The 24162-nt window shown below is 41.3% G+C and overlaps 1 protein-coding gene across 1 annotated transcript in view; it reads left to right on the top strand.

The window, feature by feature from the left end:
• The window catches only part of plxnb1a (plexin b1a), a 79187-nt gene that overhangs the window by 20618 nt on the left and 34407 nt on the right, over positions 1 to 24162 (top strand). The window contains 4 exon segments of the mRNA XM_034145425.1: positions 16091 to 16961; positions 17656 to 17898; positions 20107 to 20289; positions 22446 to 22574. Coding sequence (XP_034001316.1) covers positions 16101 to 16961; positions 17656 to 17898; positions 20107 to 20289; positions 22446 to 22574 — 1416 coding nt within the window. The 5' untranslated portion in view covers positions 16091 to 16100.

Here is a 24162-nt window from a genome sequence, read left to right as displayed (position 1 = left end):
CAATAACAACATCACTTTCTCCATTTTGTGAAAATGTATATTTCTTTGAGGAGTTGTACCTTCTAAATCCGGTTATTTTTCTTTAGATGTCAGTGAAGCCGCTCAGTGTTACATGATATCATTGTTTTCCGATAGCGTTATACCACTCCACTTGTGACACGTTCCTAGATCAACAAATCTAAATCAATTCTATAGATTTCCTTCTACTTAGATAGCTGCTTCCAGCTGGCCTGAGTTTACACCCATGACAGCATAATAATTTAAAGTTGTTTAACCAGCCATTTCTAGTTTATGGATTATGGAGCACACTGGGATCAGGAAGTACCCTCCAGTAGCTACCCAATGAGCAAAAAGCCTGTAGGACCGTAGAGAGCGACCTGGAATTAAATGTGAATTAAGAACGCCTGTCACTGGTCTCTTTTAAGGGATTCAGTGGGATTATGTCTGCATGGGTGCCCTGGCTGCAGATGAAACACGTCTGGGATGAAAGTAGGCAGTCTTTGCATGCATGCAAACTGAGTTGACGAGCCACGCCAGTGAGGTATGAAAGCCAAGCGTTGTTGTATTGTTGTATTGTTTTCTTGTGGTCAGGTAGCCATCAACAACCAACGACTAGAAACAAATGCTGACACAGCAGAGAAGATGGTTTTCAAATATACCCACACCACGGAGACATTTAAAAAGAGTCACCATTATATTTTCCATTCATCTTAATACATCCCATTAGAACATGTTATCAGAGAGTTTTTTCTGGGTTGACCCACATACAGAAAGACCTTAAAGGTTGTATATGCCCATACTAATACTTGCGTTTTCTTTTAACATACATAACAGTCAGTGTGTTAGTAGAACAGACCCTAGCAACTGACTGCAAGCACAAATGGACACTACTTCAAAATACATAAAGCTTATAAGGACACGTTAAAAAGTATTTCAATAAAACAAATCTAAATTTCATTTATGTTCAGAACTCGTATTGGCTACATTAATAATTTCCCTAGGTCAATGTTAATCTTGAACCATGAGAAATTCGGCTAATATTAGCTTAATCACGTCCTTTCTGGCCATTTTCCTTCATCTTGAACCGTGAAAAAGACGGCTAATGCTAGCTAGACCACCTCACTTCTATATTGCAGGAGTGTCTGGCAGTTGGAGGAGTCCACAAAGTAAAATGTATTCCTAATCTGTACTAAGGTTAGCAAGCTAGGTTAGCTAGCTTTCACTTTCATAGAGGATTTTATTTAGCATCTTTTCTTACTTAACAGAACAATGGGTCTTCCTGAATGTTTTTGGTGACTCAAAAGACTTAAAGGTCCCATGTCATGGCCATTTCTACTGATCATAATTCCATTGTTGAGGTCTACTAGAATAGATTTATATTGTGCAATTTTCCAAAATCACATTGGTTTCTCATACAGCATCTCTGTATAGTATGTGTATTCACTCTGTCCTAAACGGCTTGTTGGAGCTCCTGCCCCCCCCTCCCTGTGAGCCCAGTGTGCTCTGATTGGTCGGGACGTTGCGAGGCTCGTTGCGAGGCTCGTTGCTGCTCGCCGCTGCTGCAAGGAGCGGACAGGTTTCCGGGTCGGCGATACAGCGAGAACAAGCGAAACTCATCCTGAGCACACACAAACACTCACAAGTAAAAACAATAAGTGTGGCTTGATATTGAGTAAGAAAAAGGTTTATAACGCTGTGAGAATGGGTCTGCGGAGAGCATTTCTCCACGATCCCAACTCGTCTATTACCAGCGTTCAGGGAGCTCTATGCAAGTCAATGGGGACTCCCTGTTAGTTAGCCAAGGGATCCTGGTGTGTGAGGTGCTCCGCGGATTGGTCCATTTGGGCCAATCCGGTCATTTGTTGTTGTTTTGGGTGTTCACACGTCACAGAACCCAGGAAGAAAACAATGGAAAAAGAGAAATCTCCAACGAGGCGTTCTGGGGCAGCATAGACAGGTCTTTTCTGTGTTAGAGCTTTACTCGCTACAGGGTGTGCTTTGAGGGTTTGTGACTGCATACCGTTTACATGCATAAAAACCTTCATAACACACAAGGTATATATGTATGTAATAGTAATAACCGGAAAAGCATGACATGGGCCCTTTAACATATTATATGTGGGCTTATTAAAAATGGAAAATTCAGCTAAAATCCTTACGTAACTATTCTATTAAATGATAAGCACGCACATAATTTTTTGTTATTATGGAATTGTTTTCAGTGACTTTGAATTAGAAGTGCTTGGAGCTGCTGCGCAGATTAATTATTTACCAAGTTCTTGAAGAGGCAGACCGTTAAATGAACAAAAAAATGAATGAACAATTGCTCCCCCCAAAACTTTCCCAATAACTTAAATATCTGTCCAATTGCACAACCAGTCCTAAACATTTTGCAGTATCACCATAGTTTTTATTAGCTTACTCGTAAAATGAAACCTAACCACATTTCAGTTTGACTTTAATCAGATACATGGTTTGGTCTAACCACAAGAGTTTATTTTTTTTAATGGAGGAATGATGTAATGATATAATGCCTCAGCGGTTATCACTACCAGTCGTGCAGGGACAACAGCCGCAAAGAATCCCTGACCAAACATTTCGAAAATGCGTGGCATCCAGATAGGCGCCTGAGATACCAGGCACTGTGGACAGAGGAGGGGGGGGAAGAAGCAGAGACAGGCGAGAGGATTTGTTGAGACAGAAGGGGACGCAGGACTGCCTCCACTTACCATGTTATGAGTCAAAGGTTCGCCAGGGGTCATGAGCTGCAAACTCATTCATGAATAAAACAAATCATGTTCTCAGATTCTTGTTCCAAACTCAAAACCGCCAGCAATACGTTCCTCTGGGAATGCATGTTTTTTTTAGGCTTATCCTGGGACTTTGAGAAGGCATACTGCATGTTTCATAACCACAGAACTTATTAAACTGGAGGGTAGGCAGAAAGCAGACCAGATTTTCTAGCCTCAGCCAAGTAATATTAACAATAATACTCTGGTTCACGATCTGGTCTTCTGCCTGGAAGCGCCACTTTTTTCGACTGTCTAATCCAATAACAGAGCAGAAAATCAGGCTTGATGCTCTCTCTGAATCATAAAATGTGCTTGCCCAAAAAAAAAAAAAATGCTAAGAAGCATCTTTGGCTGTCACAAGGGACAGAGGGCTTGCACAAGCGTTGTTAGACCACAGACAGTGTGACAAGCTGATTAAAATGCCCGCAGACTGGGAGAGCTAGACCTCCGCTCTCTATTCACTCAACCCAGGCACGTCGTCACGACAACGAAGGACGACAAAGGGCTTTCTTAGGCTATTGAGTACTGTGAAAGAAGAGGCGGCCGTGTGTGTGTGTGACTTGGACTGGAGATGTGGCTGTACAAGCCGTAGGTGGTAATGTATGCAGACCATCCGCAAACAAATGAATACGCATGCACGTCCCACTGCCACCTCCTTAGCATTCTGCCACACAATGACCATACCAGCGTCCTCCATGACGTGATGCTTCACTCGAGCATATGGCCTGTGGCAAATTCAAACCCCAAACTGGCCACAGACAAGCTTTTTAAGCCTTCTTTGTCTTTTAAAAAAAAAAAATACTAATGCCTTTGTCTGTTAATTTTTCCGTTTTTTTTGTGAAAACGAACAATCCCTTTTTAAAAGGCCAAAATCACAGAGCGAATCATCAACAGACCACGTGTTTTCTACATGTACAAATGTATGTCCTTCCAAAGGAGTCTGATGGATTGAAAAGTCTATCACACAAGATAAAACAGTGAATATAGTCTTGTTGTAACTCTCACTTACTTCTGATACAGATTTTTTGTGTGGCTAAAATATTTGAATGCTTACCCCCCCATCCACTAGTACTTTGCTTTGTGCTAGTAGTCCTGTCTGTTTCTATACATTTGCGGAACGTCAACTCTTGTTATTTAGCTTTCCTGGCCAGAATTGGATGAGAGGATTAAATATGAAGCAACAGTTAGCATCAATGTTGAAAAACAGGGGAGAAGGCTAACATGACTTTGTCAAAATGTAAGAAGATCAGCACCTCTCAAGCTCACTGAGAATATAAATGCTGATATGTTTATATGATTTTCCTATTCCTTTCATGCACCACTTTGTCTATTGCACTCTCTTAATGCACTATGTTGTGACTTTTTTTCTTTTATATTAGGTAGATTGTAGGTTGTATTGTACGAGAGTCAGTGGACCTACGATTTGTATTGCCTAAATATTTCTGTAGACAAATGCAGCCTCTGAATCATTCTCGGGTGCAGTGAAGTCAAGGATGTCATTGCGCTTGAAGGTTTGAATGTAACAGGCACTGTACTCTTATTTTCTTTTTAAACGTTTTTGCTTGGTCATCCATTCCTCCCTTTTTCTCACGTTGTCACTCATTGTGTCTCTCCTACGGGAGTCCAGAGAGCTGAGGTCTGTAATTGTGGCAGGATTTGTTGGCTGCTGCCTGCGCTGCTGTGTGCGCTCCATCCCTGTCAGCAGAGGCCTCTCCAAGGATCTGACCACTGGCACTGTACACTCTCTGTACACCCACTCTCTGCATTTTTAGATTTTTAACACACATGCTTATTAAGTTGCCATATTTTACCGCACTCCAGGGCCAGATGGGTCCCACAGCCGTTTGCCATTTTACTCTTTCTGCATCTTACTGGATATGGCATTATGGAATAAATCTGATATCATATATGTATGAATAACATAAACAAAAAAACAATACATTGTGAAATGATTTAATAAAATTAATTGAAATCATTGTAATACATTTTTTCATTATTCTGGTTATTTTTTCCCGAGGTCACAACATTTCAAAGGTTACTTCTCATAATGCAACCTTTCACAATGGCTTTTTATTAAGGCCATTACATTTTGTAGAGTTTCGTAAATAATAATAAATAACAATTTAAAAAGAAATGGCATATTTATGAAGTTGTTTCAGTATCATGGGCTTTTTTATTCATAAATATTACATTTTAAAACCAATATGATAAAAACAATACATTGAAAAATAATATAATAAATAAATCTAACTCATAGTTATGGAAAAAATAGTTTTAAGTCAAAACAAATATTTTTCTGTTTAATTTTCCGAGAGGTCATTGAATTTCAAACGTTCTATTTTATAATGCCGTCTTTCATAATGGTCTATTTAATTATTTAATTTGTTTAAGTTACCATTAAAAGAAAAAAATAACCTGGCATATTATGAATAATCATCAATAACAGATTACAGCACATGAAGCTCAAATAGTTTTACAGTTGATCTGAGGTCGTGTGTGTCGTGCTGCACTAAGCAGCTCAGCTCAACACCTGCTTTTCCCAGGGAGAGCTAACTGTCTCCAGAGTAAAAAGATCCTGTCATAAAACCGTCCGACCAAGTCTGGGTCTGTGCACATGAAAAAGTGTGTTGTAGATGTGTGTGTGTGTGGATTCTCTTTCCAAGGGAAGTGGCTTTTATCCTGTGTCCGTTCAGCACAGCCTCTTGGTGGAGGAGCTGTGAAAGGGACACTATTCCCTCCAGCAGCAGACAGAGAGCCCCTTCAGCACACCGGAGGGGCCCGGAGAGAGAGACCCTCTGTGTCTGCATGTGAACTGAGGGGAGAGAGATGGCCATTGACCCCAGAGAAGGCGACGGAAGTGGAAAGGGGCCAAGCATGTGTACATCTGCCTCTGATAATATTAGCGCTTTCACTGATCTAACTGTCTAAGTAGGGACACACAAGCAGCGGCTACACTGTATGTCGATGTACATTTGGATTTGAAATTATGCAAAGGGCGTGATCACAGCTCCAGTTTGAATTTGATGTCAATCTGGGTTTAGTTTAACGTGATCTCAAGGGAACGTGTATAAATAGCATGCCAATTTTTGGGTTTCTTGAATTTTAACCTTTCTTTTTCATTCACTACTACTCCAATAAGGAAGCAGAATTGAACACATGGTTAGCATTGGGAATGCAAAAAAAACAATTTGGTTAGACTGAGGAATAGTTAATGCTATATATATATATATATATGAATAGTAATGTAAGTAGGAATGTAAGTAGTCAGTGTGAAATCAGAAGGCAACAGCCGTCTCAAACACATACCCAACCTCTTTCAAGTGTACTTTATTTCTCCCTTTAGTTGAGAAACACATCTGACTGCTCTGAGTGTCTAATATTGCTGTGGCATGAAGTTACAGAAAATTCTATTGTGAATCACTAAAGCTGCATTCACATGAAACGCGGTAAAACTGCTCTGGATGACTTTTCCGTTGTGTTTCTAAGGAGAAAGTGGTCCTGCCTAACTTGGCATAAGTGCTACCCTTACCCCTAGATTCCACCGGGTCCGTCTGCGCCGCGTTGCGGTTTTGGTCCGGCCTCCTCCGGCGTCATACCCTACCAGGCGCGTTTCAGAAGCATTTCAGAAGCGGAGCGTCTTGCCTGCCGGCTCGCAGTTTTTGTTGATTTGGGCATATTTCCTGGACAAAGTTAATAATAACTGTAATATTCCAGTTATAAACGACATGAATCAAAGATGTGTTGCTGTATTTTAGTGGTAAACAAATGCATTCATCATCATAATTATTCTATATATAATTTACACAGTGCCTGTAAACCGGAGGAGAACGCTGGCATTTCTCCTCCTACTTGAAAGACTACGGAGGGGTCTAGGGGTTAGCGTTGTGTACCACTCAACATTGGTGAATAACGCCTTGCAACTTTGTCCAATGCATGACATCACGCTAAAGCTGGATTTATAGTTGGTGCAAATGGTTGACAGGATTTCAGCTATAGATATCTACGGCAAATTAAGGTTTAGCTTTAGACCTCCCCTGTTGATGTCACTGACATATTTACCAGATAGATGCAATTTTCTCGATTAGTGATCATTTACTGCCACAGAAAGCCAGACACGACTGGTTTGATAATTTTTTTCAATTTGGCTTTATTTTGTCTTGACAATAAACAGAATCCTTCAGCATAAAACAGCAAAGACTTCAATTTTCTAGTAAAGGTTCCAAGAAGGGCGTTTCCGTCTTTCTTAAAAATGTGTCATCAACTAAACTCCTATCAGTTTCATGAACGTCACCCAAACATATGCCAACTCTTTCCATTCCCTACTTTAAATTAAATCTAGTTGTTTACTGGCAAACATTTGTGTCTGTTCTGTATCTCCTTGCCTCCCTGCGGGCGGTTATTGCTGATCTCAAACAGACACTCTGCTAGTCTTTCTACTGTATTCTCGATAGGATCCACAGATGCCAGTGCTGCAGAGTCGGGGCCCGGGGCGAGACCCAGTCAACCCAGCAGAACATAACAATGGAGAGCAATGCTCCACGGCTCTGGGCCCAATGTTCCCCACTGTCCCTGAGCTGCTGACCCCACATATTTTATGGGGTCTTAGGCGTTCAGTGGGCTGTCACGGCTCATTAAGTGCTATAGAAATGAACTTGCACAGCAGACTCTCTCAGTGATTAATACATGTGGACAGAGAGAGAAAGCGGGACGGATAGGAATGGTTGGGGCAAAAGTTCACTGAGGAAAACACATTCTGAGGAGTTAATAGTCTATAAATACACTTGGCACACATTGTATCAATTTATCTACTGCTGTTGATTGGGATGGGTAGGTCACCCTGCCATCAGCAGCTAAAAGAACATAAATATTCTAGGTTTAAGTGGGGAGTTCTAGTCAAGGTCCAGTTTCAGAGACCAGCAAGTTCTAAGTTTCTAAGAAAATAACTCCGAGGGATATCACCAGAAGCGAGATTTGGTACCAAGTTGATGCCAACATAATGAAAACTTGACATTACTCCTTTTTCTACACTACTGCAGGTAATGTAATATCCGGTATTACTGTTAAGACTCCAGAATAATATGGTACCATCTTCCAGTTGATATAAGAACATTGTTTTTGGGATGCAGTAACATTTCTACCTTCTACTTTTTTTACAAGATTCATTTTAGTTGCTGCAAATAAACAGTTTTGGCAGCAACTAAAATGTATACTAAAATATATTTATACCATTATAAATACAGTATAAAAATGGCAACAAATAATTGCTTTGTTATTACAATAGCATCATTTCACTGGTATTGGTATGTTTCTACTAGTGTCCATGGGAATATGGCTCCATAGTTTCTTTGAGACCACCCATTCCCCTCCCCATTTCAGTTGACAGTCTAATGGTCTACTAGAGGTTATTTATAGCTTGTTGGACTGTGCCCCATGGTCGAACTTGCTGCATACCAGACACAACTGAGGAACTCTGCGATTGTTGGTGAACAGCATGAGAGGAGACCCCTCTGCCTCTCTGAAGGGTGGTGGTGGTATTTGTATTACTACCTAACACTTCCACAGTAGGAGTAAAAGTAGATGATTAACTTTAAACATTAGGAGACAGGCATTTGCAAAGCCCGGATGCAGTGAATAAAGATTACAGATTTGTGCTCATTGTTGGCTGAAAGGCACACAAATATGCCATGTGTATTTACGCCAATGGGAATCCATAAATGTCCTCCACTCACGGCCCGTCCACACAGCGGCTTTGGCAAAAGCTTGCCAGCGGGCGTGTCTGAAGCTCGACCAACAACCAATCACATGAATCTCCCGCCCCTGACACACAAGCAGCGGTTTGATTGGCTAGGGCTTGTACTGGCATGTGATTTGATTGGCTGACGCTTCCACCGAAAGCTTCAGAAGTTTCAAAAGTTGAACATTGCTCAACTTTTGCAGCCTGAAACGCCAGGAAAGCTTGGAAGAAGCTTCCAACGCTGCTGTGTGGACGGGCCGTCACAGTTAAATAGATGATTATAGAAAGAGCTATCTAAGTGTAAGAGGGGTAATTCAGTTGATACATGAAGTGGAAATGCTTAATAGGTCTCGGTTATGGAAAATAAATATCTTATTTTGGCTTTTTCATTACCACAGCTACAATTATTATGCTTCTGTTCCTCCCCTCCATCTCCCACCACAGTCATGAAGTCTGTTCTCATGTTAGCTCATAGGAAACCATCATTACTGTTTGGTAAGAGGAAGTTCCCATGGTGATGGGGTCGTCACGCGCTATAAATATGTCTGCTGCAGCATGTTGGCCGGTCAAAGAGCAGGTGAGGACGCTGCTCAGAGGAGCAGTGAGAATTTGTCTTGAATTGTTCCCAGGCTCTCTGTTACAGAGGCTTGACGAGTCAGAAAAGATCCAGCTTAAAAAAAGTTAGAGTTAGGGTTAGGTACCTGACAAACAAATTGTTTTGGAGTTGTGATTGAAGGACATTCCTGAATTAAAGATGATGAGCTTGAAGTGTAAAATGATTTCTTTCTATTCGGCTGTGAAAAAAAAAAAACACCAATTACATTTAATTGATCTAACGCTGCTGTCCAAAGTGTCTTAGGCTGCAGCCACACGGAGACGATACGGGTCGTATCCGCTACAGTTCTCTATCATATAGACGGTTCGGCCACATGAGGCCGACAGGGCAACGCAGAAACGATAACGATAACGGGTCCCAAGGTGGGTAGATCTGCAGACGCAACGCTCTGGGGGGCCAAACGGCTCCGTGTTTACGCCCTATACGATCATTTCCTGATAACGATGACGCAATAGCCCCGCCTCTCCCCACCTCTACTGCTCCCCCCCGCGTCATTGCTGATGTGTTTCGCCAACAACAACAACAGTGTTCCGAGTGTTTCGAGCCAGGTCCCGGTATCTCGCAGGACAGTGCACCCAGCAGGAGCCTCCAGCAGACCCCCCCGCACGGTTCCCTCGTCCCTTGGAAGAGGCGGAGAGGTGGGTGTTTTTCATCTGCTGGTGGACTACCGGGGAGAACGTCCTGCTCGGGAGCCAGGCTCAGAGTTAGTGGCAGTGGGTGAGGTGCACCTGCCTTTTACAGCAGGAGCACACGCTCGCCTCTGGGAGGGAGAAAAAGAGAAACAGCAGCCGCCGAAACAGCCAGAGCCCTGCCTCTCCCCACCTCTGCTGTTGTGTTTCGCCAACAACAACAATGGCAGATCACAGGGTTGCTTTTGTGCTCCAGACGCTACTGACCATGCTACAGATGTTAGTGCAACATCTACAGCTCCTCTACCACAACCATCAGCAACAAGTGGACATGGAGAACTACATGAACTACATGTTGCTAAATCCACCACAGAGAATAAACAGAAGGGCAACCATGGCAACCATGCTCAGGTGTCTTATTCACTGCTTTTGGTGTATTTTGTGGCGGAAGTACAGCACCACTTACAGGCCCGGCATATGTACTCCAGCGGGTCGAGCGGTCTTGTGTGAAGGGACACGTTTATTGAGCAGTATCTGTGTGAACGGAATACTTTTTTGATATCGAATTCGGTTCGTTTACGTTTCGTTTGCGTTCCCGTGTGAATGGGGCCTCAGATACTGGCGTAGTGTCTGGAAGCGGGGATTGTGTTTGTGTGTGCGTTTGTGTGTGTGTGTGTGTGTGTGCTCATTGCGTCCGACTCGTGTGTTCCTGAGCAAGATGGAGAGAGCACAATCTATTAAGTATTTGACAATTGAAGACCTCCCACTCTAAAAGACCTGCTCAGATTGTCCTCTCCCAATCCCAGGAAGCCAAGAGCCGGGGGGGGACAATGGCGTGTCTCCGGGGGCCGTCCATTTTCTTTATAATGAAGCTGTCCGTCACACAGCTTGTTGACAGAAGGCCAGGATATCACTCCCACCTGCCTACACTCCATAACCACCAGTGTGGGAGCTAAATGAGCCGCTGTCATTTTGAACCTAGAAAAAGCGGGTCGAGCAGTCTCGTGTGGACGGACACGTTTCTGGTGCCGATTGCGTGTGGACGGAAGACTTTTTTTATATCGAATTCGGTTCGTTTTCGTTATCGTCTCCGTGTGGCTAGGGTCTTAAAATAAGTGCATCAACCTTGAAGATGCAATCTCAAAACAACAAGAAACCTGCAAGTACATCATCTTTAAATAGGCCAAACCATTATAAGTGGTCGTGCATTAGCTTCAAATAGGTTAAACAGTTTGAAGTCACGCTACTCAGTGCAAACACTTTATCTAATCAATACTAGGGATGTAACGATATATCGAATATCGGTGTACCGATACTTGAAAGGTACCGCGATACCCTGCCGTTAAAAACGTTACGATTCCTCCGTTTCATTAGTATCGGTACTTTAAGAATGACGGGGAAAACTACTCCGGTGAGAAAGCGCTTTTTTAATAAGAGCCGTGTGTGTTCAGCGCTCTGCTTCCACTCCCTGCACTGCAGCCGTGCCTGCAGTCCCTCCCCTCTCAAGCACGCTCTAAGTGCCTCCCCTCTCTCATGCATGCTCTAAGTGCCTCCCCTCTCTCATGCACGCGCTAGCTGCCAGAGCATGTGAGAAAACGAGAAGCATGGCTGCAAGTGGGAGTGCAACTGCCGCTGCGCCTCGGCTTGTTGACAAAAAAGACGCCAGAAGCGAAATTTGGAAGTATTTTAGCTATATCTCTGACAGTGAGGGCAAGCCTACGGACACCACGAGGCCTGTCTGTAAGAAATGTTTTAGATCCCTGCAAACCAAGGGAGCTCATCAAACTTGGCTAAGCACCTCGCCGACCGGCATCCATAGCTGTTTAAAGAATTTAAAGACAGACAGGTTAGCGAATGTGATAGATAACATAATTACATCATGCTCAAGCCCATGCCCTCAAATCTAAGTCAAACAAGTGTCATTTATTTTGTGACAAACTAACGTTTTCGTAGTTTGACGAGGCAATTAATGGCAATGATAACTAATATGGCTATCTTTTTAGCTAACTTACCAATGTGGCTAACATCTGCAATGTACATTTTGTCAATAATTATTTATATTACTGTACTATTACATGTTAATAAAATATAAAGTTAACTATCAAAGAAATCACAGAAACTCAAGTATAAAGAAGAGACCATGTTGTAAGAAAACACTTAACAGATAAACTACAATTTTATTGATCATGAAAATAATAAAAGAAAAGTATCGAAAAATAATCGGAATCGCAATTCTTGACTTGGTATCGGTATCGAAACCAAAATGTTGGTATCGTGACAACACTATCCCATTGAGATCATCGATCTCTTTTTCAAGAGAGACCTGTCCAACATGGCAGCAAGTAGGTTACAACATGAACATAAAACAACAGATAACACAAAAGGACATCGTATTTACAGGGCTACATTTACATACCTAGAGACATTGACAAGTACCAACAGTATAGGTATATCTCGCCCTGTCAATAAGCCTCACCTTCTTGGCAAAAACTGTATTGTTTTTGAAGTGGTGGAGAGACAATGCACAGTTTACCCACTGCTGTCACCCATGGACAAAGCACATATGTTTGTGTAAGAGAGGCAGGAGACCCTGGGTGTTTCTCAATCGCGAGTAAAGCTGCTGCAGAGCCACTATTTCAAGCATACTACGTCATCGAGTGCCGCCGAAGTACTGTTCCAATCTCCAGCATACTTGGAAATCTACCGAGCCCGGCGTACTTCGTTAGGAGAAATTTCGAGGCTGCACATCTGTAGACTCTGCGGTCTTAAAATCCCCACAATGCTTTGCGCACGGACCAATTTCCCCAAATCTGTGGCGGAAAATGTAAGGCGGGGCCTCTCATATGACGCACACCTGCACACTTGCTAGCGTGTTCCACTCGTTGTTTTCCGAATGCCAGGAAGTATTCTTGCCTTGCTTCTGAAGCAAGACGCTCGGAAGACTTGTGCTACCAAGCAAGCGTACTTGAGATTGAGAAACACCCCCAGTCTTCAAACCGTCTTGATAACAGGATTTCATCATTGTTCTTTATTTGTTTACTTTCTTTATTGCATCAGTTTGACGACTTGATTTATGACTCTTCTCTTATTGTGAATAATGCTATAGCATTTGCCATTATCCTGTAACTTGTGTTGAAATGTTTTGGTCTTCAGCAAAGGTCACATGGTCTTGCTCTAACATCTGTTATCGATATATCTAAGCCTCGTGCTAGCTCCCCTGTTCTCTTTAAAGCATTGCTTTGAGCTAAACACTAACATGGTCACAATAAAGATTCCAATATGCATGATACAATACCATCTTAACCATCTTTGTTTAGCATGCTAACATGCTAACATTTGCAAACCAGCACTAAAAGCAAAGTACAGTGGAAGCTGATGTAAGTGTCCTTCGACTTGCTGGTATTTGGTAGAGCTTGACACATTTGAAGTTGAATATAGTGCCACAGATCCTAGGAATTGTCAAAGATGCAACAGTTCATCCAGAGGTGAACATACATGTCTCTCAAAGTGGTGAAGCTACGCCACGCCAATAATGTGGCGGAAGAGAAAGTGTATCTAAGAGCTCTCGAGATTTGCCTCAATAAAACATGAGGCACACTGAATTGGTTTGTTTTGTATATATATTTCATGAGGACTATCCCTCCCCTGTCACAAACAACTATGGATTTTCAAGCCCTGTTTAACAGACTGTACTGGCCACTCCTCTTGAAATTCACACACATACACACCAAATTCAAATCCTCTGACAGTGGGCGTGGGGGTTATTAGTTATTATATGTCTTATTCTGCTCATGAATAAGTAAAACGGAGGCCTGAGACACACTCATCCACTTGCCAGACATACTAAGACACATGCACCTGCTCCTGGATAACCCCTGGTTATGAACACACACACAAATACACACACATTCACACCCACACACACAGCTTCTCCCTTTTTTATTCTACACCCCTCGTCTTTGTCCTGATTGCAGCCCCAGGGGGTCGACAGTTAGGTGAGATAGCACTGCATTTGTAATATCTGAGCAATCTATTCAAACTGCAAGGTAATGGTGCAGAAACTGCATTTCCCTTTTTAATATCATACACTACAATTATACGTAATTGTCGGATCAAGTCTGAAATGTTCTTGCATCACAGCAGCAAGGACAAATACTTAATGCAAGAAACAAGCAAAAACAGACATTTAGAATGACATTTCAACCAATGTTTTTAAGAGCAATTAACATATAATTGACCTGTGATTTAACTTAACTGGTCAGCCAAATAGTGATTCAGTCTAACTTGAATGAATCCTATCTCCTATTCATATTCACTGTTTTGGAAATGGTTAGGGCCAAAGACAATGTTGTTAGCAAGCCTCCATATATTATTATGGTAGTTTGATGCCTAGAGTTTCTCAAATGGCTGCCATACAATCTTTGAGCAGAATTGGTAGAGCAGTTGTGACATTAAAGAGGCTCCCTCATGCTTTTGGGTTTTTCCCTTTCCTGTAGTCTGTTTATGTTTTTGTGCATGTAAATGGTCTGCAAAGGCTAAAATCCTAAATGTCCCTAATAATATATCCCTTTTTAAAGCTGTGGAAAAACACGTGTTCCTTGTATTATTACAATACTGTTAAACACTCCAAATAACAGATGGAAAAAACAACAACTAAATAATAATTTGTCTACTGGCCCCATAAAGACCTGAGGCAGCAGTCTGTGTTTTTTACAGTCTAATAGCTTTTTTCTAAACATTGTACTTCTCGTTTTATAAGTGCTGGGGCATTTATAATACTTGGGGGAGATTGTTGCCAGAGCTCAATTTAATTGTTTCATTATAATCTGTATGTCGCATTGTGTATATCTTACACATCCCCAGTTTAAAGCGTGCTCCATACACTATGGTTTACAGTAGTTATTTATTTATTTCTGTGAGACCCTTGTCAGTGAGGTCAGTGAAAGGTCTGAGTAATCTATTTAATAATTAAAGGCGTTTTTAACTGTTAATGCAGTGGCTCTCAGTGTCCACACACCACTCTGCTCAGAGGTGTTGAGTGATAGCTGTGGAAATGGGAAATGAGAGTTGTTGTTTCAGATGCTCCGGCTGTAAGGGATACTGCGGCTGCTGCTGTTTGGATAGCAATGAAAACACTCTACAGTACATAGTGTTATGAGCACTAATCATATTAGAGTAGATGTTGTGACATTATGGAGAATAATGGGACAATCATCTTGAGTATTGCTTCCGTCTGTCTCTGAATTATGACTCGAGTGTTTCTTTCTTTTTACTTTGTAATCAGATGAGTCATTTTGAGTGTTGCTAACGTTCATAGACAGAGAGGAAATAATGGGATTCCAGGCTTAACAAAGAACATAGATAATGAGATCAAAATTGTAAACGTTGAGAACTGTGTTAGATAACAATAATGGCATCAATATTGTACTTTTTTTTTGTCTATAAATCTAAAGAGAAAACCGAACAGGGATAGTGTGTATGTTATGCTTGTGCCGTTTGTATCATATATTGATGATCAATTCCCTTTGTTGCTAGTAAGGCAATGTTTTTAGAAATATTTTGCAAATCAAATTGCCTCGCAAGGTAGCCTACCTAAAGCATACCCTGCAATATTGTGTATTTATTGTGTATTTATATGTGTATTATATTGTACAAAAAAGTTCACTGAGTTTATCAATAAATTACAAAAACAAGATGGAAAAGTCTAGGGAAAAAGAGTCACCCTGTGCTGGCCATTTGAAATAATTGTTTTCCTTTTCCCGCTAGTAAGGCAATTTGAACTTGTTTACTATCGGGAATAAGATGTTCTAGATGTTTAGAAATGTTTTTCAACTGTTTTTTTAATCCATAATTACAAAACATCAGTCAGCCTTATAGATATAGATATTTTCTGGGTTTGATAACAATAATAGAATAATATTTTTTAACAGATTTGAAACTTTGCTATGTACACAAATACTTTCAACTGTGAGCTGTTGTTTGAATAGAGAATACACAACTATACATTTTCTTTTTCTCAAATATTTGAACAATAAATATTTTTTAACCTTTTTCTTGGACAGTAAGACCAAGTGGACATGCTGACATTTCATTTGCGTGCTGTGATATAACTCCTCCACCATCTCCTATGTCTTGCAATCTTACGTTCTTACGAAGTTCCTCTCACCACATCTTAACATTTATCTTGGCCTAAACCTAAGCCATCTAAAACTCTTAAACTTACGCTATACTCAACTATATGGTAAGCAGCTTTTAGCCTTAGTGAATGATGTAACACCTCTAGCTCAGACCTCTGACCCAGCTCTGTTTCCTTCCTCAGAATATTTGCCATGCTACATGGGAAGACTCTGAACTCCACCTTGCTCTTCCTCCTCATCCTCATCTTCTTTGCCACAGCCCATGGTCGCTCCTACCCTCGTTTCTCCCGTAATGACACTGAGTTCCAGCACCTGGTGCTCCACCCGGACCCCACTGTGGGGACGGTGTACGTGGGGGCCAGGGACCACCTCTTCCAGCTGGACGGATCGGACGGACTCCGGTTGGAGCAAGAGGAGGCAACTGGCCCAGTAAGCGACAGCAAAGAGTGCCTTCCCCCAGTCAACGAGTTCAACTGTCCCCAGGCCAGGAGAACCAGTAACCACAACAAACTACTCCTGGTGGATCCCACGGCGTTGGAGTTGATCACCTGCGGCAGCATCCACCAGGGAACCTGCCAGAAACGCAACCTCAAGTCGATCAAAGAGGTTGTCTTCTCCACTGAGAGGCCCGTGGATACGCAGTATGTCGCCGCCAATGACCCATTGGTTTCAACCGTGGGGCTGGTGGTGGGGCTTCGTGGCGGGGAAAGGACAGTGATGTATGTGGGGAGGGGCTATACCGCCAGCCACCCGCCCATCTCCACCCGCCACCTTTCATCAGAACCCATCTTTTCCTACGAGGAGACGGCTAAGCTGGCAGTCGCTGGACGTCTGTCGGAATACGACCACCATTTTGTGATGTCTTTCACACGGCGCTCTTATGTTTACTTTTTGTTTTACCGTCGTGACATCAAGTCAGCATCGAGGGAGTACCGGACGTATGCTGCCAGAGTGTGCCTGGACGACACCTCCTATTATTCCTATGTGGAAGTTCCTCTTGTCTGCCGATCCCCCTCCTTCTCCAGGACTTACAACTTTCTCCAGGCTGCTCAGGTACGTTCTGACTAAATGTTATGATCAAATAAGCAGGCTTGGGGAGGAACGGAATAAATGGAACGTTGTTGATTTAATAAGGAATCCGTATTGCGTCCAAAGTACAGAAAAAAAGCGGAATAACATTCCCAATTTAGTAACAATGAGAGAAGGGTTCCAATTTTAAAATACAGAAAAATATACTACCACATACACATTAAAGCACTTCACAGCACTAGTTTCACACGATGGTTTTTATCGTATATATATATATATATATATATATATATATATATATATATATATATATATATATATACATTCAATGGTGGAAATGTAGCTGTTATTTTTTACTTCTGCTATACATGGTAGAGAAAAAGGCTACATTTGAACATTTCTTTTATTTTCTCTCGTGCATATTTGGACGTAACCAAGTGACTTTACTTTAATATTGTCATACTTACTGAGGTTACTGATTAACTTTTTTAATGGGTATTAAGAAATTGGAATCGGAATACATTCGTCTAGTTATTTTGTCTAGTCATTTGTCTCCAAACGATGCCAAGAATCCTTGAATAAATTGTAGGGAGCGGCAATTTAAGTATGGTTAAATTCCTTGATTATAGAGTGTGAAATGTTGCTTTTAAATCAACATTACTCTGATGCTGGCTGTATTTAACTTTCTCAAGTTTCTCCCACGCCTTTGTTGCAACAGGTGGGACAAGGTGGAGACCAGGAAGGCGAGGATCTGCTGGGAGTCTTCTCCACCCGCGCCGGCTCCACAAACAACAATCCCCTGGATGCCTCGGCTCTGTGCGTTTACCCACTGGAGGAGCTGGACAGACACATCAACTCCACCCGCGACCTCTGCTACACCCAGGACGGCCGGGTGGAGGGGGAAGGAGAGGTGGCGTACATAGAGTACGAGGTCAAGTCCAGCTGTGCCAACCTGCCCATGGTAAGAATCCAGAAAAACAAGAAAGAAGGTTAATGTTCTCATGTTTAGGCATCGGCCTAAAATACCCATCAGCCCAAATGGGTATTTTAAAACACAGAATGTGCCAATCACATGCTCATATGAAAGTTTCTCTTTGATCTACGTATCAGAATGACATTCTATAGTTAGAATGTCAAGTTGGTGATGGCCCAGGTCGTAGCCATCATGTTTTCCAGTTGTGTGTCTTGAACATGATATCTCAGGAATGCCATGAAGGAATGTCTTCACATATGGTGCAAACTTCCGCTTGACCTTACAAATGAACTGAGAAGACTTTGATGGTCAATGGTCAAAGGTGGAGGTCACTATGTCCTTAAATCTTCCCTATTCTTGTAAACACGATATCTCTTGTAGATGCTTTGAGGGATTTGCTTCAAGTTTGGGACAAAGGTCCACCTGGATCCAAGGATATATTATCAGACCTCACACAACATGTTTGTGGCCATTACTCAACCATTCATATGCTAATTTTGACAATTTCACACAAAAGTTTAATGGGATAAAATGATGACGTAATGCCATTTTGAAAAAACATGGATGTGAACTGCATTTTGAATGTTTTTTGGTGGCATACAACCGTCAGGCGGTTTTGTATGCATTGAGTGCTTGTTAGGGTTAGTACATACATAAGTGCTATACATGAGGATATATTATGTCCTGCTGTCTTTATATACCTTGAGTATATAGACTCAATTGGTTTCAAGGGCACACAAAGACAAAACAGAAAGTATACCTTGGTAACAAAGGATAATTGGATTGCCCAGATTAAGCTTAGTAACAGGAAGAATGAAGGCATTGTAATGAGGACCTCATTTAAAAAAAATCCCAAGAATCCCAGATGCGCTAGGAGTAGTTTTGCCCAGCTGCAGCCCTCCAGTGCCCCCCCCCCCCCCCCCCCCTGCTGCCCTGCAGCCACTCAGGTCCTGCAGGATTCAGAACCATTTAATGGGATCGTTAGCAATCAATAAACAAAGCTAACCCTGAATCAGCTGTGATGCTGCTTAATGAGCTCTGACAAGGAAGGATAGGAGTTACAAAAAAACGTAATGACATAAGAAGGTAGAGAGAGAAGGGGGGGTAGAAACATGGGACAGAAGACTAGCAAACATTGGAATAAAATAACAGAGGACGAAAAAAGCGATGCTGAAAGAAACAGAGACATGATTAAATATAGAGAGGATGTTTTCATGATAAGACATCTTATTTCTTTAATAAACAAACTCTTTAGTAGACTAAAAAAAATATATTTCCTATTCTACTTCCTGCTTCAGGGCCAATTATGTGGAGCCAGAGCTCGGGCGCTTACCAGAAAACAGGATTTAGGGTGGTTGTTTTGCACAACCAAAGAGCAAGCTGGCTGTGTCCGTATGAGTCTGCTTTAATCTATGGTGCAATCCTCTTACTGTGAATTAAGAGGATTCAAAGTCTCTGAGGCAATGGTAGGAAAGAATGGAAAACTAATGAAAGACGTGACTAAGAAGTTGTCTACGTAGGTGTTTAATGTGTTAAGATCAATGAAACACAGGTCATTCGGATGCATTCTGTTAACATCCTACACTTAGGAAACAAGCGGATGTAGCAACCATGAAGTTACTTTTGTTTTGTGGACATTTTAAATAATAATAATTTTCATTTTAAAACCTCTAGTTTGGTATTTTGGCCGTCTTTAATAGCCAGACATGACCATATATGGACAGAAGGATGGAGAAGAGAGCAGCCCAAAAGAGCCTTGTACCATTAGCGTATATTAAATGCAAAGTTTTCAGATTAAGTTAACATTAGCTAGCTTAGTTTTAAAGGTGCATACATACTCACCTTAACTGTGATTTCAATTGAATTGCTAATTTTGGCTTGCATGTTTATAACCAGATGTAATAGCTAAAAAAAAGAATTAGTTTATTTTAAGAACAACCAACCACTAATCAATGCAGTGGCAGTGATTACTGTATATCACAATTTAAAATGTTTACTGAGGTAACACCTCAATTGAGAAGGATACTTTTTTTCATAGACTTCTAGACAATCTATCATCTTATTAAATTCTTGCAGGTACAAAACAATGACTGCATTGGCTTCACTTTTTCAGACAAGTGCCCCTTGACATGAGTACATAAACTCAATAATTAACCCTAAATAAAGGAAATAAAACCTTCTTTCTTATCTTTCTAGAATACCCTTAAGGCATATGCCTGTGGCTCCGACCACACCCCCAGTCCAATGGCGAGCCGGGCACCCCTGGAAGCTGAAATGGTGTGGGACACCTCGGCCGCCCGTCTCACTGCGGTGGCTGTGAGCGTCAGAGAGGGACACAGCATCGCCTTCCTCGGAGACTCCAAAGGAACTATGCACAAGGTATCTCATCCTGTGACATCATTTGATTTTTGTGCCAGTTTCTTTTTGACTACAAGCCTGCCCCAGCATGCACTAGGTGGGAGACGCCCTGGACACATCATTGGGATAACAAAGATCTGTGTGTCATTGAAAAATTAAGACTTCTTAGCCAATTTCATTTCATTTAACGCTGTCTCCTAATTTCTCATGCGCACCAATAGAGCTTGCCTAATACTGTGATACTGACACACCCTGCCCTTGCAGTTGTTTCTGCATAATCCTTCAAAGGATGTCCATGGATCAATTCCCAGCTATTTGTTTTATGTCTGTGCCAATTCCCATACCCTTCTTCTACATCACAATGCAACCGCACCTGAAAGATTCTAGTCATTCCAACAGTTTTCCAAGATACACAAACCAGCATACCACCATAATCCCGTGCCTAATACTTTTGTTCAGTAAAGTTCCGAGTGTGATTGAGCTAAAGGTTTTGAGCAGTGAAACATTTTTAGGGCTGGAATGTATTTTCAATTTTGATTTAGCTTCTCCTTGTTTGTCCAGGTCCGAGTAGTGCTTTGAAAAGAATATTGTCCCAAAAATTCCACGAATCATTACCTTTCTAGCAACATCTGCATAGATCTGATTGTACACATAACTTTGCTGTGAGGTATTCAAGGCGTTTGTTGTAGGTCTGTTTTGCTGTGTATGTGTGTGTTTGATGTGTGATAAAGAGAGGTGGGGACATAGAGTCAGACATAAGGCGCTTTCACACCGGAGTAATTTTCCCAGTATAGTTCCGATATAGTTCCGAAAATTTGCGTTCACACCAAAAAGATCCGGAACTAAAATTAGTTCATGAGAACCTTTTCACCCCCTTTTCAGTCCCTGCTAGAGAGCAGGTACTTTCGTGGGAGAAAAAGGTTCCCATTTCTGATTGGCTGGGCGGATTGCAAACCACGCCCCGTAAAACTCCCAAAAGGTTTTGTGAAGCCGCCATTTTATTTTCCTCGCATTAGCATTATTAGCATTAGCATTAGCCCAGCGCACAAACGGAGAGACTAACTTATGGCAACACAAAAGAAAACATGGGAGCGGTGGAGATGAGGAGGTGTCGGCGTTTCTGGCGATTTACTCGGAAGGCTTCAGTAGAAGCTGCTGGGAGTCCCAGCAGCTTCTACTGAAGCCAGTCCCCAGACACTTCACCCCAAATTGCTCCTGTGGGGATTGTCCACAGTTTGGATAAAAGCGTCTAACAAATGACATGTAATGTAATGTAATGTAATGTATCATCTACCTTAGCAACCCCAATATGGTAGGCATTTGGAAATAGTGTAAATCCTTGCAATTTAAAGTGGCCCTATTATGCAATTTTTTCGGGTTGATATTTGTAGCCCAGTCTGCTCTGATTGGTTACCTGACCGGCTCTGTTATGTTTGATCAACCACTTGTCCCACCTCTGAGCCTATCAGAAACAATGTGTCGGAGTGCTTAGCTTTTGCAGAACATTTACATGCACAAACAACTTATATAACTAACAACACTACAGGAAAGGGAAAACCCCAAAAAGCATAATAGGGCCTTCTTAAAAGTTCTTAAAGCTACCAATGTTTTCCTGTTTGTCTACCTATCTTAATCTCCTATAGAAGTGTCGTTCAACTCAGTTTTACAAAACCTGTCATGCGACATGACAAACTACATGAATGTTTCCAAGTAGCAAGCAATACAGGGCTACTTCCCATGCCATTATGTGTTGAGTGCATCCTCCTAATGGGCCAACTGATTCTCCATCCTGTTCACAGTGATCAAGTGAGAGCCTTCTGGAAAGAGGCATGAAAACCTCTGCTAATCTCATTAGCATGAGGTAACATGAGAGTTTGAAGGCCTGGGAATCACTTAAGCCAGAGGTGTCTCCCTGTGACTCATATTAGATTTGACTGTGCCATAATCACATTCATGGCCACTTCTCCTGCGATCCTGCTCAATCGTGATTTGATTTGCCATGGAGCTGTAAACTGAACAAGATATTCCTTTTCGCATTATTTTCTTGTCTGTCTGGTCTTTATTTTAGTCTTGCAGTGTGAGGAATAAACCAAGTTTCTTGTAAGTCATATGCATGATATATATCATATATAGATAGATTTCTAAGTGTCTGTTGTTTTTTTTGTGTACTTTTTCAGGTATATCTGGGCCAAGATGGCCGGGTGGAGGTATATGCAAACACGACGATCCAGCCCAACTCCCCCATTAAAAGTGACCTTTTATTAGACCAGAATGGAGCATACATCTACATCATGACCAAAACTACTGTAAGTATTCAAATGAACTAACACTGTGTTAAACAATTGCTTATTAGGGTCGTTTTAGGTGAATGAGGTTGATCCAACCTTGCAAGAATACTTGAGTTCTTAATGGTTTTATTTGTGAGTTAATTCCTAATTTACCTTTTAACCTTTAGGAATATCCACGTTTTTTTCCACTTAAATAAACAACTTTAACATTAGAAATTACAAACCTAGACTGGCCCTAAAACGCTGTTGATGTTTTGGACAGTTAGAGCTGGTAAATGTTATATTTGTTTTAAAAAAAGTATGAAGTCCAGCAGATTATTTATTTCCAAATTTTTCGTATGTTTTTTCTTTGAACTACTGAACAGATGTAGCTTCCAAACAGCAATACTCTTCTTGGTGCGTCTATCCATTCAAAGACTCACCGCAGATGTCTCCTTACACGAGACTGAACATTGCTTGTCTTTCATAGTCAGACAATTTATCGTTTGTCAGAGTTTTGTCAGGCTTTGATACTTCCTCAAGCTGTGTCCCTTTCATCAGAAAAATAGGATAAAAGAATAAGAGGCAAAGAACATAAGAGGAAATGAAGAGGCCAGCTGGCTGTTTGAGGTCAAAGGTGACTAACCCCAGTGTGTTGGGCACAACAGTCAGCTGGAGGTATAAAGTCTGACATAACAATGGTATTGATCAGAGAAAGTGGCGTCTATTGTATTGGCACACTCCCAACAGAGTGCCTGTGTGGGTAGCCATACATGCTGATGGATGAATGTGGGAAACTGCCAGTCTATACATTGAATGGCTTGTGTCACAAACTGAACATCTTGATTTGAGTGTAGAGCTGGAGCCTCCAGTTATATTTAACATGCATTCAAGTAAAACCAAATCATTAGGATTATAAGCATTCCATTGTCATACAGCTACTAATAAAGTGTCTTTAACCAATTTAAATGTAATTTCTTTCAGTCAAAATTATTTTAAGGAATGTCAGCAAAGATAATGAACCATAATAATGCAATAATGCTATAAGCATAACTAGGCAAAAGTTAATACTATTTAATACTATTAAATCAACTGTTTCAGAATATATTAACGCCAGCTCCTATTGTTTTTGTTCAACTTATATTTGTCAAGATAACTACAAAACTCAACTATGTTTATGATATAAAGCTAGCTAGATAGCTGTGAGTTAGCTAGTAATGTTACGGCTACTTTGAAGTAAGTTAGCATCATAAGCTATCTTAGCAAATGATAGATAACTAGCATGATTCAACTTTAACATCCGAGCACTAAGTTAAGCTTACACATTGAAAGAAGAAGCAATAAGTCAAATAAATGACATAAAAAGTTAGGACCTTCACACTGTCATTAGTAGCTGCAAATTCATTGTTAATTTGTAGCTTAGTATAGCGTACTAGAAGACAACTACCTAGCATAGATGGGCTAATTCAGCAAGTTTGAATTGTGATGCTCAGAAAGGCTATTGCTAACGTTAGCTAGTTGTTCTGCTTTTCAGTCAGTCCACAATTAGTATGGTGTTGACTTCCATACTATCGATGGCCTAAAGTGAAAGAATTTTAAAACATTTTAAAGAATAAAAAACGTTAAC

The sequence above is a fragment of the Trematomus bernacchii genome, unplaced genomic scaffold (assembly GCF_902827165.1).
Source record: "Trematomus bernacchii unplaced genomic scaffold, fTreBer1.1, whole genome shotgun sequence".
Classification (NCBI taxonomy): domain Eukaryota; kingdom Metazoa; phylum Chordata; class Actinopteri; order Perciformes; family Nototheniidae; genus Trematomus; species Trematomus bernacchii.
Note: the sequence above shows the minus strand (reverse complement) of the source record. Positions and strands in the feature narration are given on the sequence as shown.